Raw genomic sequence first — 12,582 nt, 5'->3', positions numbered from 1 at the left:
ATTAGCCGGTTAAGTTTTGTTTATATTTATTTTTTTATGTAAACAGAGAATTTCTACACTTAACGGTTTCTCTCATCAACACAGAATGTATGGCAGTGTTGCCTTATGTTAAAGTGTGACAGTTTTTTAAAGACTTTAGCACTGTAAGAGCAGGTTTTTGAGTTGGCAATCAAATGCCAATTAATAATCAGATTTGTTAATCTAAAAATAAATTAATTCTGATGGTTTTAAGTACCTACAAGATTAAACTTCGCAGTTATACAAAACAACAACAAAACATCACTGTTTGTAATCATGTTTTATAAAAAGAAGAAGACAATTGTAAATGTAATATGAAAATCAATGAAAACTAAAATTTAAAACGAAAAAATATATTGAAGAAGTCCCTATAATTTATTTTAATCGATAATTTAATAATTTAAATGTTTATTTTAGTAAAAATTGTATTATTATTTTTTGCATCAGCTGTTTACACTTTTTCATTTCATGCTCAAGTTTAAACCACAGTTGCAATTCAGGTCTGAGTTGGGGAACAACTCTTGCGTCATTGTTTTTATTTCTTAAGGACGGTCAGGCTTGTGCTTGTTGCTGGGCTTTCGACAGAATTACTCCTCACCCCGCACTAATTTAATGCACTACTTCGTATAACTGTTCTAAGTTATGGGTTGTCTTCATTAAACGCGTGAGGTTATGATTCCAACTGATATAACCTGGTGGAGACCATTAAAACTCTAAAACTTTTTTCTAGTGGAGACCATTAATATTTGTGATGAAATTAAGTCCGGATGCTCCAACTTCCTATATGAAGGTATAGGTCGTTTGGTGGAGTTTTTTCTTTGGACAAACGTGTGATAGCCTGGCAATATGAGTGCTTAATGCACCGCCATCCTAATTAAAACCCAAAAAAATTAAACCACCTCTATTGGGCGCTTAAACTAGCAAACTAAATTAACTTGTTGAGTACTCGAAAACAACTTTCTGCGATTAATTTTATTTTAATCCCTAAGATTGACCATAAGAAAAAAAACGCCAAAAATGGTTCGTAGATCCTAGTGACATACTACGGTTTGACAGATATTGCATTGAAGTATGTATGCAATCCACTTGGCATGAAATCCCTGAAAATTCGGCCAAATCATCAAAATGTATTTGAATTATTAAAAAATTGGAAGAGTAACTACCTACAATATTATTTATTGTTAAGGAATTTTCGATATAACAATAAAATATAATATTCTTGTTCGATTATAAAGTGAATATCGGAAGATGATCCTTTATATACTAAACTAATTATGACCATTAGGTTGATTTACGAAATAGTGGTTGGGTTAATTATGGGTTTACTACATCGACATTACAGGGTATGCAGAGAAGCCACGAGCAAAAAATGATTTCTATCTCTTTCAACACAAGTTTCACACTATTTATACCCTCCACCATTTAATCGGGAGGTTTGTGCTGATAAGGGAATGGGAAACATTTAATATATATTGATCAATTTGGATCACGACTCTTTTTAATGGATTAATGAATAACTCGGGTATGCTACACGTTCAATATTCTTTACGTCAGTATTTGTCATATTTTATGGTATATGGGTCAGCGGATAATTAAAAGTATACTGAAATAACAAGAATTTATAAAAAAAATCTCTTGTATTTTTTAACAACTTTTAATATAATAGATTCCCAGGAAACATTTTTGAACTTGTGCTAAAAAGAACTAGTTCTTGAACGAGTGAAAACAGAACCACTTCAGATTCTTAAACAACAGCCTTGGAACTAGTAATGTCGCCCTTACTTCTAGAACCCGTTATTTAAAATATTGATGTGGTTCTTAAATACTTCTAAATACTTTTCAAGGAACTAGTTCTTTGAAACTAGTTGTACATTGCTACTGCACTAGTTCAATGGATAGCATACTAGTTCCGAAACAACTTCTTTGAATCGATTGAAAAAAATGTCAAAAATTAAAAATGTACAAACTTATTTTTATCGAAATAGAAAACGCGTTCAAATGAATATTTTTGAATTTCACTGAACTACAAGATATTAAAGAGCTCCCTAATTGAATGGTAACGAGAGAAGAATATGTTTTTGCTTGTAAAGTATATAATTAAAGTATACCAATCGGCTTAGAATCGTTTTATTAGTCGTTTAAGCTACGTACGTTCGTCCGTTTAGCTGGCTGTCCATGTAAACCTTTTCTTTTTAAAGAAAAAAAATAACAATTATTTTCGGTCCCTGGTTTTAATTGTATTTCGGAAGGACGCTTTTGTACCGATGTTGTCCATTTTAAATACCAAACCAATCAGCATTTTTCTTATTATTTTAAGACGGTGTTGTCATTGGAAGCAAATATATTTTGAAGTACATTTTACTTACAAAGAAGTTGTTGAGTAAGTTGTTTTGTTTTATATAATCAAAAGGAGCCAGTGAGAATATGAACCAGGGAGTTTGATTTCTTAGTTAAATGTTCTACTCACTACACCACTGCTTAGCTATTTTATTGCGCGTCAAAAAATTGATTTCAGATACGAAGTAAATGTTTTCCTTTTTATAAAACAAAATACTTAACACACAATTAAATAAAATGTGCAAACAAAATGACAAAGTCGAAAATAAAGTACTTCTATTTCAGATTAAAAGAAAGTCATTACTCGAGTACTTGAAAGTAATGCAGACGGCAAGTTAATAGTCATTAAAAAGTAAGTGGTTATGGAAGTACAACCCATTACCGAGTTTTTGCTGTGATCGTCATGTAAATATGTGTAACCATTTGGTTGATTTTTTAAATATTTCTTGATATTTATGGATTAAAGGGCCCAGATACAACACCACCATTACGATTCGTTAATTTATATCTCATCAAACTTTAGATGGCGTTTGGTAATGCATCGCTCTTTTATACTTTTATAATTCAATGTTAAACCTTCTGATTTAAACGGAAGTTATATTGAGCGCACAGTGAGTTAAGTTAAGTTTCGAACTCACTTGATTATAAGGAAAGAACCTGAACATCTGATACATCGGATGTAGAACAAATATTCTAATTTGATCTCCCGAAATATGCATACTCCTTCAAACTAAGTATGACCAAATGTTTATAAATTATCTTTTTAACTTTCTAATAGAAAAATATATTTGTACAATAGAAACACATGAACATAACACTAACGAAATCTAATAAATTAATTAATAAAAAACTATGAATTAAAATATTCTTCTTCGAATTTACGAAAGTCTTCTTCGGTGAATATAGACTCCTGCTCAACTTCAGGTATAATTTTTTCTATATAACGTCCTTTATGAGCTCGCTGCACAATCTGACAAACAAATATAAATATTAATAATCTGTCATCAAAAAGTTATTCGACTAATTATTACCTTTTCAGCATCTTTAATTTTAACCGTATTCATAGACAACGCCAAAAGTCTTTTCATATTTTCCTCTGCTTTTTTATTGGAAGACTTTAGTTCTTGTTTAACATCTTGTATGTTCTTTTTATGCTTCTTCGTGAAATGTTCCTCCGAAATGGCATTGTTTAAGGTTTTTTGCTTTTTGTTGTTAGTATTCGATGTTTGTTTACCTTTGAAAATGATTTGGTTTATGAAATATGCAAATTACGTGTTTAAATTTAATTATACCTTTTTTAGTCTTTGTGTGTTTAAGATCTTCTTCAATTATATCGACACTTTGTTTTAATAATTTTAAAGACATTTTAAATTTGTTTAAATATTTGTTTAAAGATTCTTAAAAAAAGAATTAAAAATAAATAGAAACGTGTGTCAAAAATACGTGTTGATAATGTTTAAATAATAGCGTTTTTTTATAAGTGGTGCAAATAAGCGATTTTGTAATATGCTAGATATAAACAGTTTGTATGTATTTACCATAGCAAAATTAAACAATAAAATGTATGAGCTTTTTAATTTATTTAATATTTTGTTTATATTTGTTAAAAAAACGTATTTTTTCCTAAAGTAGTTAAAAACAAAAATTAATTTATCCAACGAAATCGATAAAAATCATTATTATTTGTATTGCCAACTATTTCATGAGCGCAGTGTTGTATTTGTTAATGTTGCCACATTTATCAAAATATATGACATTGGCAACTCATCTTAACGAAAACAACTCGAAATAGAACGAAGAATTTTACACAATGAACTCGAAAATAAACTGAACGAAAACATGTACGCCGCCATTTTCTCTTGTGCATTTTATGTCAATAGTTTACAATATCACGAAACAAGAGAATTTTTCGTTGCAACAATTTTGTTAAAATCTATACGATATTTATAATATTTTTGCATAAAATTGAGAAAAAAATTAAGAAAAACTTATGGAAAATGTCTGTGTATAAAATGCATTACGTAATAATGCAATTAAAAGTGTTTTAAAATCAAAAGAAAAAAGAAGAAAAAATCTTTGCCCAAAACAGAATTGTAGTGTGTAGTAGTGAGCGATTTGGGTTCGTTGGTTGGTTGTATTTTATTTTTTATGGTGTATTTTGTTGAGTGAGTAGTGAGTGTAAAGCAAGAAGCAGCAGTGCTGGGCTGACTGGCTGGCCAAACCACCTCAAGAAAAATATTCAAGATTGAAAATAAAAAAAAGTGAAAAACCAGCAGAAGAAGCTGACAATTTTCAAATATTAATAGTGGTCAGCCAAGAAAAATACAAGCTTAGCTTGTTGGCCAAAATTGTACCATAATAGGGAGACGACAAAAAGTCTCTTCAAGCAACAAATATTACAAGAAAAAAAAACGAAAATAAATAAGACAGTGAAAAACAACTACTTGGTCGTGCGTGATCGTCATCGTTTCGAACGACAAAAAGAAAAAAACAAAAAAGTAAAGAAAGAAAAAAATCTATGAAGAAGAAATACAATTGTGTTTAAAAGTGGTGTGTAACAAGGAAAAACTACGTGTAGTTTAGTAGATTTTAAGAAAATATAAGAAAAATTTAAAACTTTGACGTTGGCTGTGTCGTTTTTACGGCTTGATTAAGGAAGAAATAATACATTTTAATAATAATAGTAAAAGGCAGGCTTCCTCCTTCTTTTTTGTTCTTCTACTGAACTTCGCCCTCAAAACCTCAAGTGTTTTGGGTGAGGGAGGCGAAGTGCACTTCATACACGAGCAGTTGAATAAACGAGGGCGCTGCTGCACCTCTTTCCCTTTTCAATGTAAGTTTTTTGTTTTACTTTTTTTCACTTCTTTTTCTTAATTCCTTGCTTATTTTATTGCTTGCTGTTGTTGTTGGTTTGTTTGTTTTATTGTGCCTTTGCGATTGAGTATGTATGCAGCATGTGTATGTATGTATATGTTGTTACTTTTATTGTTGTTAATTTTTTAATCTGCATAAAAATCAGAATATTTTTAAGTTTATTTTTTTGTAATTAATCGCTTTAAATACTTTTCTTGTTTTACCTTTCATAATTTTGTTTTCTTTTCACTTTTCTTGCGTGTGCATTTTTTATTAGTTTGTAATTTGTTCATTTTTTGTTAGCAACAAGTTTTTGTTGTTGTAGCAGCTTTTTTTTTTACCTGTCTCCCATTTCTGGTTCTACTGGTTTTTCTTTTGTTAACAACATTTTCATTTTGCTACAATATTTTTCCTACATTATTAGATTATTAGATTTTTATTGTATACATTGTTATGAAAATATGTAAAAATCAAATGTAATGTTGTTGTTAATTGCATCCTTTGTTGGCCTTAAAACTATTTATTGGGGTATCAAATGATGCTATTATTGTTGTTGCTTATGAATAATCAAAAGTATGAAAAGAATTGAAATGAAAATCATTCGCCAATTGTTTAATTATTTTTAACATTTTGACCCTTTTACTGTCAATCACTATGCATTGACAACCAGACATTATATTTCTAAAATTTACTTTTGCAAATGAAAGTATATAGCCAATACATAAAATTATTTTCTATTTAAAATTCATTGATTTAATACAATTCACTTATATGAGTGGCAAACTTACAGCAGCCAAATGATTTGTGGGTTTTGTGCCACTAAGAAAGGGAATTATTTAAGCATCATAGGTCATATTGGGAGAAGGGACAAACATATTTAAGTCTTGATAGTACTGGCTAAGCAGTGGAAAAGTAGGCTTTGAACATGTTGCTCCTTTCTGATCTTAGTTGTATAAGGGCTTTTCTTGTTTTCAGCGGTAGGTTTTATTCTGAGTCTGCTATGGCGGACCTCTATTTACGAAATTCAAACAGTCCCCTGTAACCAAGGATTTGCATTTAATGTTATTCGAAACTGTCGTATTCAATCTATTGGATCTTGCAAATAACTGCCACTGTTATCCTCGTATATCCGATGGTCCTTCCTGACTTGCCCATGGCAGCATCCAACTGTGTGATGTTAAAATTGTGATAATACCTATATTCCTTAAGAAAATGTTTAGCCCTCATGATATTGTGTTCCTTGAATGGGAGGACATTCGTTTCCTTAAGTAGATGGTGTGTAAGCAGCCTATTCAGATCTAAGGGCATCATTTAAATGTTTCTTGATTGGAGCAGTATAATTAACCACTTACTAACTAATCTTTTTAAATGTAGCAAATAACCTTATGTCCACGAAGTTACATGGGCTATCAAATGTGACCCACAACATTTAAAATTGGTGCACGGTCTGCTTTTAAACTTCTTGGGGTCAAAATTTAAAGCCATCCTTAAGATTATATACATCCCTCAGATTACAACAATGCGATCACTCACAAATTGCTAAGTAGATTCAAGGTCCTTAAAGCTGGCAGCATTTGGGGTGTGGATAAAGAAAATTTGTTAACTACATATAAAACAATTGGTCGCTCACTAGTTAATTATGTTGATTCAATGTGGTATCCTTCGCATAATGATAACCAGTGGATATAATGCTGCAAATATTCCGCCCTAATTATTGAAATGGACTGCTTAGAAATTACCTCGAAACATCGCCTACAAAGGACCTTCCAGTCAAGAAACACAATGTTATGTTGACCAAACAGTTCCTGATGGTATGTCGGAGCAGTAATCCTAATTTTAACATCACACAGTTGGATACTCACCCGAGGCATGGCAGCAAGGAACTTTTTTATTACACTAATCTTCGTATACGGTAGCTTTAAACGACATTCATAGGGGAGCCATAAATTCGGCAATCGCGGCATACCGATTGAACATCGTACTCGAGGTCGAAACATGAATTGTTCTGGTACAACTAAGATCATTATGAAGCAATAGGCTTAATGCCTACTGGTTACGAATAGAATATGCTGTCCGCCACTTGCGCAACTGATCTACCAATTCTACTTCAGTTTACGGACGCATCCAATTGAAAGTATTAATAAAAGGCCTTAAGGTTTTGCTAAAGGTGTCCTGAAGAATGTGTCAGGAAGAATGATATATACAATTGAAACTTCGTTCTAAAGATCTTTCATTTATTTCATTGAAAAAGAGTATCACTCTAATTTCTGATGTAGATTCTCATTAAAGAACAGAGACATGAAATTGTTGAGTGCAGCATGTTTCAAACGGAAAAACTTGAAATCTCAGTTGAAAGCTGAATTCACTAATTCTGTTATAAATTTTATTTAAAATCATTAGACCGTTCACATTAGAGTACTATTTCCATTTCTTTTCTTTCAAATTTAGTATTTTTAAAATAAAAATTAGAAATTTCTTATAAAGAAATAGTATAAACAGTTTTTTATTAACATATTCTTATTTTTTTTAATATTTGTGCATCCTTAATACATATAAGTATAATTCATTATAATTAGTTTTTATTGGATATTTTATTAATTTAATTTCTTTTCATTTACAGACGATTTAAAAATAAAAGTAGCGCCCCATATAACTGCTGCAGCGGACATTGGTGTGTGTGAATTGAGAGGCGCATTTTTATAAATAAATAACGAATATCAGTAACAACATTTGAAAGCAATATGGCAACTAGCGATGATGAGCCTATGCATTTGTATGAAGTATTTCAAAATTGTTTCAATAAAATAGCCAATAAACAACCAACAGGAGGTGGTGCTAATGCTGGAGGTCCTGCAGATCGCAATGGTGGCTATCAGTCCCCTTATGGTGGACTCGGTGGCATGGAAAATGGCATGTACGGTGGTGATGATTTTAATCCAATGCATGATGGAGCGTCGGCTGGTGGGGTACGTTTTTCAGGCGGTGCTCCTGTCGATCAATATTTTGATACGGGCATTGGCAATGGAGGTGGTCCCAGTAGTAGTGGCGGTTGGTATGGCTCACCAGTGCCGGGAGGCGGAGGTTATGGTGGGCAGGCGGCTTATCAAAATAATGCTCCTATGAGTTCTCATCATTTAGGAGGACCACCACAGCATCATGATCCAGACGGTCATCATATGGGTCCAAATCCGAGTATGGGCTTGCAAATGGATCCAGGTCATGTCAATATGCACAGTCCAGCAACAACTTCACTCCCTCCAATGAGTTCATTTCGTGGCAATCCCACAAACAGCATTCAACAGATTGGCGGAAATCCAGCTGCTCATTCTCCCGCTCTATACAACTCACCACAACCGCATAATGCAACACATGGTCCAATGACCAATTCAGGACCTGGTCATCCCGGTCATCATCCATTGGCCAGCCACCATGCGTCTCAGCATAGTCCTGCTATACAAAATGAGGCATTCGGCGTAGGCGGCGTGGGTGTTCCTGGTGGGGTGGGTGTTAATATAGGTCCGAAAGCAACAAACAATTCAGCTGCTGTTGGAGTTCCTGGACCAAGTGGACCAAACAGTGCTTTGCGTCAGCATATGTACATGGCATCATCTACCGCCGACCAGTCCATCAGCAGTTTTAGTTCAAATCCCTCGACTCCTGTGAATTCTCCACCCCCACTCACGCAAAGCGGTCTTGTGGGACCTTCTATGTTGGTAGACAAAGGCGGTCCCGGTCCATCTGGTTCTGGTTGGGGTCATACGGTTCTAAACGGTGCTGGACCTAGTAGCAGCAGTAGTTCTGTAGCAGGCGGTGCTAGCGGTAGTTATGCACCCGAAATGGTGCCATCCGGTCTTCATTCAATGGCGGCGGTGTTTCAAGGTGCTCGCATGGAAGAGCGTCTCGACGATGCACTCAATGTGCTGCGCAATCATTGTGAACCCGAGCTGCTGGGCGGCGTAGGTGCAGCACTCTCTGCCATGGACAACATCGATGGACTGTCCTCATTCGTGCCAACCTCCCCGTCAGGACACGGTATGGTGGCGAGTGGTGCCGGCCCATCAGTGCTAAACACAACACACGACGTAATGTCGGCGGGTCCGTCGTCCGTGCAAGGTGTGGGAGGCGTGGTGGGTGGCCTTGCGCCGCAAATAAAAATGGAACGAACTTCAACGGCGGTATCTGGTACAACATCGACTACAACAACTGGTCCCACGAAGGGAAAGAAACGAAAAGATCCCAACGCAAATGCAGCAGCGACTGCAATCAGTAGCGCTGTTGGCATTGGTGTAGGTAGCGCCGGTAACGGTCCTTCAACATCCTCATTAAACAGCATGATCGATGCCACCGACACAAAACCCAGTAGTTCAATGGAAAGTTCACAACTTGGACAAGGTCCGCCATCTGGAAAGGGGGCGAAGCGACCACGTCGTTATTGTTCTTCAGCGGATGATGACGATGATGCCGAACCCGCTGTTAAGGCAATTCGTGAAAAAGAAAGACGTCAGGCCAATAATGCACGTGAACGCATACGTATTCGCGATATAAATGAAGCTCTAAAAGAACTGGGACGGATGTGCATGACACACCTAAAATCGGATAAACCACAAACAAAATTGGGAATACTGAACATGGCAGTAGAAGTGATAATGACGTTAGAGCAGCAGGTGAGAGAACGAAATTTAAATCCAAAGGCAGCTTGCCTTAAGAGGAGAGAAGAAGAAAAGGCGGAGGATGGACCCAAACTTGCAGCACAACATCACATGCTGCCGCAACCTCCGCCGGGAATGTATGGCCAACCTCCACATCTACCACCGACAGCTCAAAGTGGCGCGCCACCTGGAGGACAACCACCACTGCAAGCCCAACAACAAGGTGTACAACTGCCGCCACACCTACAGCCCCAAAATCAGGCACCACATGCACAATAGCAGGCGCCAAGCAGCCACAATGATCCGCCCACTTCCCATCTGCCAACAGATATCACCGCCGTCGCTCATCTGGCCAGCCAGCAGCACCTGCAACAACCACCACAACTTCAGAGCTCCGGATCTGATTTGGAACAGCAACTGTTAAATAATCTGAGCCTGTTTCGGCGTCGTCATCCTAGTGCGCAGTCTGGATCCATGTCGACTACGCTGCCCCAACAGCTCCCTCCTCATCCACATCATATACATCATCAGCACCAGTTGTAGGCATACAAACCAAGTGTTTTCCTCCTTCCTATTTCTCCTCCAGTATAGTTGAATATTGTTGCTGCTGTCGTCCCGTTGGATGTCTTCTTTTACTTGTATCTTATCCGATAATGATGATGAAGATGAATGAATGGTGTCTGTTTGTTGTCATACAACAGTAAATTGTAAATATTAAATATCAAGTGATTTGGAGTAAGATTTTAATTGTAATTTTTTATTATTTTTTTTGTATTAGTTTTTATTTTGTTTTTTTTTTTATTTTTTTTTTTTATTTTTTTTTTTTGTCCTGCTCTCATTTTGATAACACAAACAATTTTCAATTTTTATTTTATTTTCTACTTATTTTACCAATAGACAAGGTTCATCCACCATATAGGTGTTTATTTTTTTATATTTTGGTTTTTTTATTCCATTTTTTTAAACAATATTTTAGTTTCATTTTATTATTTTTAATTGTATTATAAATGTAGGATTTTTTCATAAACATTTTAGAAATACATACTCGTATGTTAAAAGTTTTAGTTTTTTATAGTTTCATATTATTGTATGCTCTCTTTTGTAATCTGATTTGCTAATTTTTATTTTTAGTAGTTGTAATTTGTAAATGCTGATCATACAACAGCCATATATTCTTTTCTTTATCTTTTTTCAATATTTCTTAAATTATTCAATTATTTACTTAAAAATTTCTTAAAGAAACAAAATTTATATTTGTATGTATGTGTATAGGTAATTTCTCTGTTAAGATTAGGTAAACTTATTTCTCAGTTTGAAATTTGTTATTTTAGGACCTTTTATATTATTTTATGTTTTTTCTTTTTATCCTTACAAACAATAACAAACATATCTGTGCATATTTTATTTTATAGCTTGGTTTTCATATTGTTTTTACAATAATATTTACCTGTGTATTACCACCATCATTATTTAGTCTTATTTGTTTTTGTAATTTTTTTTTCCATTTCAATTTTCATGGATTTCATTTTAAAATATATACAGTATACTTTTAGGCTCAATATAAAATAGTTTAATACAAAGAGAGAGAGACAGTAAAGTAACATTTCATTTGGTTTGTTTGTGTTTTTTTGCCAGGGAAAATTTATAAATTTTTACAAAATTATTAATTAGTTTTGTAAATTGTTTTCTTTTCTAATTGGTAATAAAATTATAAACTATTTTAAAGTGAATTTTATTTAAGTGCTTAAAATTTTTAACAAACAATTGACAAGAAAACTATTTGTAGTAGATTTAATTAACAGTTCTGTTTGGAACATATTCTGATTATGTACTTTAAAGCTCAACTGTCAGAGCATTGAACAGTTGTCAAACTTAAAACTTTAAGCACTTAATTAACTTTTACTTTATGCTTTTTATTTAGATATTTCTTTAGTTTCTTTTTGTTTTACAGTTCTTTACAATAATTACAAATAAAATAAATAAACTCGTCATATTAAAAAAAAGCCAATCGTAATGTAGACAATTTAAAGACGTTACTTGTTTATACTCTTTATAATAACGTCAATGCCAGTTTAGTAATAAAAATGAGATTAAATTGTAACATTTTTCTCAAAAAATTAAATAAAGAAAAAGGGCCATATATATATGTATTAATTTTAAAAAAGGAATTGTTTGTTATATTTATAAATTTAAGGTCCTTGCAAAAAAACAAACTATAAATGAAAAGAAAAAACCCCAACACACACACAAATATAATATAATATAAAAAATTATATCATAAAATATATACACAAATGAGAAAAACACAAAAATAATGAAAATAAGTTAAATATTATACATACAATATAAATAATAAATAAATAAATATTTAAAATATAGTTTATATATACATACAAAAGAAATACATATATAGTACATTATAATGTATATTTAATTAAAATAATAATAAAAACAAAACAAACAAAAAAAAAACAACAAATAAAAACAAAACCCCAAAAAAAGAGATAGTTATTTAAGACGAGATATTAGTTTTTAAGCCCTTTAAAGCCACAACAATCACTCCCTGCTTCTACGGGGATTTGATTGTATATTAGAAAATTCCAAGTATTGCCATGAAAAAAAAACAAAAAAAAAAACAAAATAATATAAGAAAAATGCTCAAAAATATATCCTAACAGTTCTCTCGATTTCAAATAAAATTGAAGAGCTTTTTGGTTAAAATTTA

At 33.1% G+C, this 12,582-nt stretch overlaps 2 protein-coding genes across 2 annotated transcripts; one reads left to right on the top strand and one right to left on the bottom strand.

Annotated features, from left to right (window-relative positions):
• Positions 1 to 3,115: 3,115 nt before the first annotated feature.
• On the bottom strand, positions 3,116 to 3,807 carry LOC111682264 (active regulator of SIRT1-like). Its single transcript, XM_023444170.2, has 3 exons — positions 3,648 to 3,807; positions 3,387 to 3,589; positions 3,116 to 3,325 (listed from the first exon to the last, which is right to left on the bottom strand). Exons 1-3 carry the CDS (start codon positions 3,718 to 3,720, stop codon positions 3,206 to 3,208), a joined length of 396 nt encoding a protein of 131 aa, XP_023299938.2. The 5' UTR covers positions 3,721 to 3,807; the 3' UTR covers positions 3,116 to 3,205.
• A 404-nt stretch (positions 3,808 to 4,211) lies between these two features.
• Positions 4,212 to 11,470, top strand: LOC111680906 (protein daughterless). The gene is made up of 2 exons (XM_023444163.2): positions 4,212 to 5,188; positions 7,829 to 11,470. The coding sequence occupies exon 2, from the start codon at positions 7,950 to 7,952 to the stop codon at positions 10,134 to 10,136; it is 2,187 nt and encodes a 728-aa protein (XP_023299931.2). The 5' UTR covers positions 4,212 to 5,188; positions 7,829 to 7,949; the 3' UTR covers positions 10,137 to 11,470.
• The last annotated feature ends 1,112 nt before the right edge of the window (positions 11,471 to 12,582 follow it).

The sequence above is a fragment of the Lucilia cuprina genome, chromosome 2, assembly GCF_022045245.1.
Source record: "Lucilia cuprina isolate Lc7/37 chromosome 2, ASM2204524v1, whole genome shotgun sequence".
NCBI lineage: Eukaryota > Metazoa > Arthropoda > Insecta > Diptera > Calliphoridae > Lucilia > Lucilia cuprina.
Note: the sequence above shows the minus strand (reverse complement) of the source record. Positions and strands in the feature narration are given on the sequence as shown.